Genomic DNA, 4,476 nt, shown 5'->3' on the forward strand with positions numbered 1-4,476 from the left:
GTGGTGGTGGTGGCGTTCGGCCATCTGCCCGGCCAATCGTGGACAGACGACCACCACCGCCGACAATCTCTTTGATCACCACTTCTGCTCGGCACTGAGTGACTGTGTGCAGAGGCAGTCAGTCAGACAGACAGACAACACAGACATGAGGCATGGCGCAACAGACGTAGCACCACCGACAACTGACACTGATTGCTGGCCACCACTTACACTTACACTTGCCCTTCTGTTGCCATTTGCCGTTTGCCATCTGATCACAGTGCACACACTGCCAAACTGAATTACCAAAATGAGACTTTGCTTTTTTGAAAGTCCATTTGCGGGTGCTCACTCAAAGTGCTCTAAAAGGGCGTCGACTAGGCGCCGGTTTTTGGGTGACAGTCCTTCCATCGGTTCACTTGATAGTGAGAGCAGCAGCAGCAGCAGCTCGTCTACAGGTTAGAGCGTCATGACCACTTTTGCAACACTGATTCAATCCCNAGTGCACACACTGCCAAACTGAATTACCAAAATGAGACTTTGCTTTTTTGAAAGTCCATTTGCGGGTGCTCACTCAAAGTGCTCTAAAAGGGCGTCGACTAGGCGCCGGTTTTTGGGTGACAGTCCTTCCATCAGTTCACTTGATAGTGAGAGCAGCAGCAGCAGCAGCTCGTCTACAGGTTAGAGCGTCATGACCATTTTTGCAACACTGATTCAATCCTNGGGTGCTCACTCAAAGTGCTCTAAAAGGGCGTCGACTAGGCGCCGGTTTTCGGGTGACAGTCCTTCCATCGGTTCACTTGATAGTGAGAGCAGCAGCAGCAGCAGTTCGTCTACAGGTTAGAGCGTCATGACCACTTTTGCAACACTGATTCAATCCCTTTCCCACACAAAACAACCAATTTCAATCATTTTTCCAATTAATAAATACAACATTTTTCTTCTTTTTTCCACAGAGTCAAACAATGTTGCTCGAAATTACCACCACCACCAGCAGCCGCACCACCACCCGCACAACTCCAAATGGTGTCGAGTGGCGTACTGGGAGTTCAGAGACCGAGTGGGTGACCAGGAGTGCCTGGGCAATGCCGTCAACGTTCTCACCGCCTCTTCTTCATTGGATGGGAGCGGCGCCGTTGATGCGCTGGAAACCGTTGAGCTTAGCCGATATCTAGTGGAACCGCCGCTGCAGCCGTCTGAATCGAGACAACCTCATCAGCAAATAAACCTGCTGTCCTTCTTCCGCAGCCGCCGCCACCCGACGAACGAACTGGCGAAAACGCGCTCCAAAATCGGCCTCGGCGTGTCGCTGTTCAGAGACGAGGAGGACGACAGCGTCTGGCTGTACAACCGCTCCGCCTGTCCGGTCTTTGTCTCCTCGAGGACGCTCAGCACTGGCAGTCACCACCGCCCGAACAATCAACCGCCACCACCACCACCTCAGCCACACCCAGCGGCCAACGGCGGCGGCGGAGTGCTCCCGGTGCCGACGAAGGTGCCACCGGGGCACATCATCAAGGCATACGACTTTGCCGTTGCCAGTCGTCTTCAGCGGATGGCCCAGCTGCAGCAGTCAAAGAATACGCACAACCATTTCGCAAACAAACACCATTACCACCACGAGTTCAGCTTCAGCTTTGTGAAGGGCTTCGGCGCCAACTACAGTCGCCCGGACACGCTGCAGTGTCCCTGCTGGGTGGAGGTCTTCCTCGAGCCGCCCTGTGTGACCACGACCACCAGACAGCCGCTGTCCGATGATTCCGCGTGATGATTCCTAACTAAACCCGCCCCACCCCACCACCACCTGTTGTATCCCACGTCAAATCCTTTCTTCCTGTCGCTAAGTCAAGTTCTCTCTCTTTTTCTATTCATACAACAAACACGAACAACCTCCGCCGTAATCAACCTCCACCTCACCCACCCGATCACTTCTGCAAACTCCTAGTCTGTCTCACAAAACCCCTCCTCCTTCTTCTTTGTCTTCAGTCGTTCACCATCTGTTACATATCTTCATCTGTTTCAATCTGATTTTCCTTGCTTTTTCGCCCTTTTCACCCTTCACCCCACTCTCTCACTCACTCACTCACCTCATCACTATGTTATGCTTCTGTTTTTCTTTCTCTCTCTCATCACTTTTTGAATAAAGANTCCCCTCTTCCTTCTTCTTTGTCTTCAGTCGTTCACCATCTGTTACATATCTTCATCTGCTTCAATCTGATTTTCCTTGCTTTTTCGCCCTTTTCACCCTTCACCCCACTCTCTCACTCACTCACTCACCTCATCACTATGTTATGCTTCTGTTTTTCTTTCTCTCTCTCTCTCATCACTTTTCGAATAAAGATTCCTATTTCCATAGTTTTCAGCTTTGTACAGTCGCTTTTTAATTCAACCAGACAGAGAAGTATACAAGAGAGTACNACATATCTTCATCTGTTTCAATCTGATTTTCCTTGCTTTTTCGCCCTTTTCACCCTTCACCCCACTCTCTCACTCACTCACTCACCTCATCACTATGTTATGCTTCTGTTTTTCTTTCTCTCTCTCATCACTTTTTGAATAAAGATTCCTATTTCCATAGTTTTCAGCTTTGTACAGTCGCTTTTTAATTCAACCAGACAGAGAAGTATACAAGAGAGTACAAACTTGGTGATTGATGGATGAATGAATGAATGAAATATGTGTGTGTGTTTCTAATTGCATTGGTTGGTTGGTGTTCAGTTGGTATGTCAAGGTGGCAAGGTGTTGGCTGTATGTAATGTTTAAAAAATAGAATATAGACAGAAACTAGAAGGTACGAGCAGGTTCAAGAAGAGAGTGCAAAAGGGAAATAAAAATTGTTTAACAAGTTAAATAAAAAATTGGAATAGACAATAGTGGCCCTGTCTCGGTGAAAAAGGTCAAGCTGAGCAAGCTCAGCTTTGGTCCTTCCGAGGAGACATGACGTAGAAGAGAAGCAGTGCTTTTTGTTGTNAAAGGTGTTGGCTGTATGTAATGTTTAAAAAATAGAATATAGACAGAAACTAGAAGGTACGAGCAGGTTCAAGAAGAGAGTGCAAAAGGGAAATAAAAATTGTTTAACAAGTTAAATAAAAAATTGGAATAGACAATAGTGGCCCTGTCTCGGTGAAAAAGGTCAGGCTGAGCAAGCTCAGCTTTGGTCCTTCCGAGGAGACATGACGTAGAAGAGAAGCAGTGCTTTTTGTTGCATAAAAAAGAATAAGTGGTAAAAAGAATATAACATCACTTGTGATTTGACATTAGCCAGGTCAGCCCTTCGTGGAGGCCATCACCGGAGAGAGCACATGCTGGCTGGACGTACCAGTTTCGTTGCCGAAAGTTGTTCATCGTTAAACCGAGTTTATCTTGTATTTCAGTGGGTTTCATGGCTGTAGAATGGACGCCACAACGTACACAGGCACGGAAGGCGACAAAAAGAAGAAAAAACAATTTCAGTGAAGGCACAGAAAACAAAAAGGAAATGACACAATAACAAGTAAACACACATACCATCATTGAGGTCCTGTTTATTTGCAAAGACTAAAATTATAACGTCCCGCATTTCACGATCGTTTACAATTTTGTGCAATTCGTGCCGAGCTTCGTCGATGCGATCCCGGTCAGTGGAGTCGACGACAAATATGAGCCCCTGTGTGCCGGTGTAGTAGTGCCGCCATAGTGGCCTGATTTTATCCTGTCCGCCTACATCCTGTCAACAAACAACAATAACAAGTTGATGAGTTATTGGCTGACAATGGGATGATCTACTTCGATTGATTGGCTGATTGAGTGCTTCAATCAATCAAAGGGCTTACCCAGACGCTGAAGCGAACGTTTTTATACGTTACAGTCTCTACATTGAAGCCGACGGTAGGGATGGTGGTGACTGGTTGGCCAGACTTTAATTTGTACAGAATTGCTAGCGAAAGGAAGAAAGAAAGGGAAAGTTGTAATAATGTTGTGGAATCTGGTAAAAGCGTGCTTACTCGTCTTGCCGGAGGCGTCTAGACCGAGCATCAGGATGCGAATCTCCTTGCTCCCAAAGATTTTAGACAAAAACTTGCCCATCTTGTTTACGTTTAGGCGGTAATGTGATGGAGAGATCTGAAGAGAAGAGAAGAGCAGGATGGGATGAAGAGGAGTGAGCAAAGAGAAAGAGTGTGAGAGAAAGAGGCGGTGGTCGGCACAGTTTGTTTTGGTATGTTCTGCTGACTTCTGAGTGTTTGTTTGGCTGCCTGTGCCGATCACCGGTGAGCACCGTCGCTCACAGGGAGTGCTGGTAGCGGGAGGGGGGGGGCGTGCACCCGGTTCGGTAGTGATATGATCAGTGATGATGACTCGTCTTGATCGAGTTGGCTGATAAGAGGGGAAAAGCAGATCGGAGCTGAAGAAGCGATGGAGGCGGCTAAAAAGATGTACGGTGGCAGCTGTACAGTTGACTGGACTGACAGACGGCAGCCGATGCTGCTGCCTACTCATAAACACACACACACACACACA

The 4,476-nt window shown here is 47.5% G+C and overlaps 1 protein-coding gene across 1 annotated transcript; it reads right to left on the bottom strand.

Annotated features, from left to right (window-relative positions):
* Window positions 1-3,219: 3,219 nt before the first annotated feature.
* Window positions 3,220-4,044, bottom strand: LOC108382992 (ADP-ribosylation factor 6-like). Its single transcript, XM_017639366.1, has 4 exons — window positions 3,963-4,044; window positions 3,792-3,895; window positions 3,487-3,685; window positions 3,220-3,365 (listed from the first exon to the last, which is right to left on the bottom strand). Exons 1-4 carry the CDS (start codon window positions 4,042-4,044, stop codon window positions 3,220-3,222), a joined length of 531 nt encoding a protein of 176 aa, XP_017494855.1.
* Between the last annotated feature and the right edge of the window lie 432 nt (window positions 4,045-4,476).

The sequence above is a fragment of the Rhagoletis zephyria genome, unplaced genomic scaffold (assembly GCF_001687245.7).
Source record: "Rhagoletis zephyria isolate East Lansing unplaced genomic scaffold, Rhagoletis_zephyria_1.1 Rzeph_scaffold_29968, whole genome shotgun sequence".
NCBI lineage: Eukaryota > Metazoa > Arthropoda > Insecta > Diptera > Tephritidae > Rhagoletis > Rhagoletis zephyria.

Coding starts and splice junctions, on each gene's coding strand:
- LOC108382992 (XM_017639366.1), bottom strand. CDS start 4,044: ATGGGCAAGTTTTTGTCTAAAATCTTTGGGAGCAAGGAGATTCGCATC. Junction 3,896..3,962: donor AGACGCCTCCGGCAAGACGA/GTAAGCACGCTT, acceptor TCCTTTCGCTAG/CAATTCTGTACAAATTAAAG. Junction 3,686..3,791: donor ACGTTCGCTTCAGCGTCTGG/GTAAGCCCTTTG, acceptor GTTTGTTGACAG/GATGTAGGCGGACAGGATAA.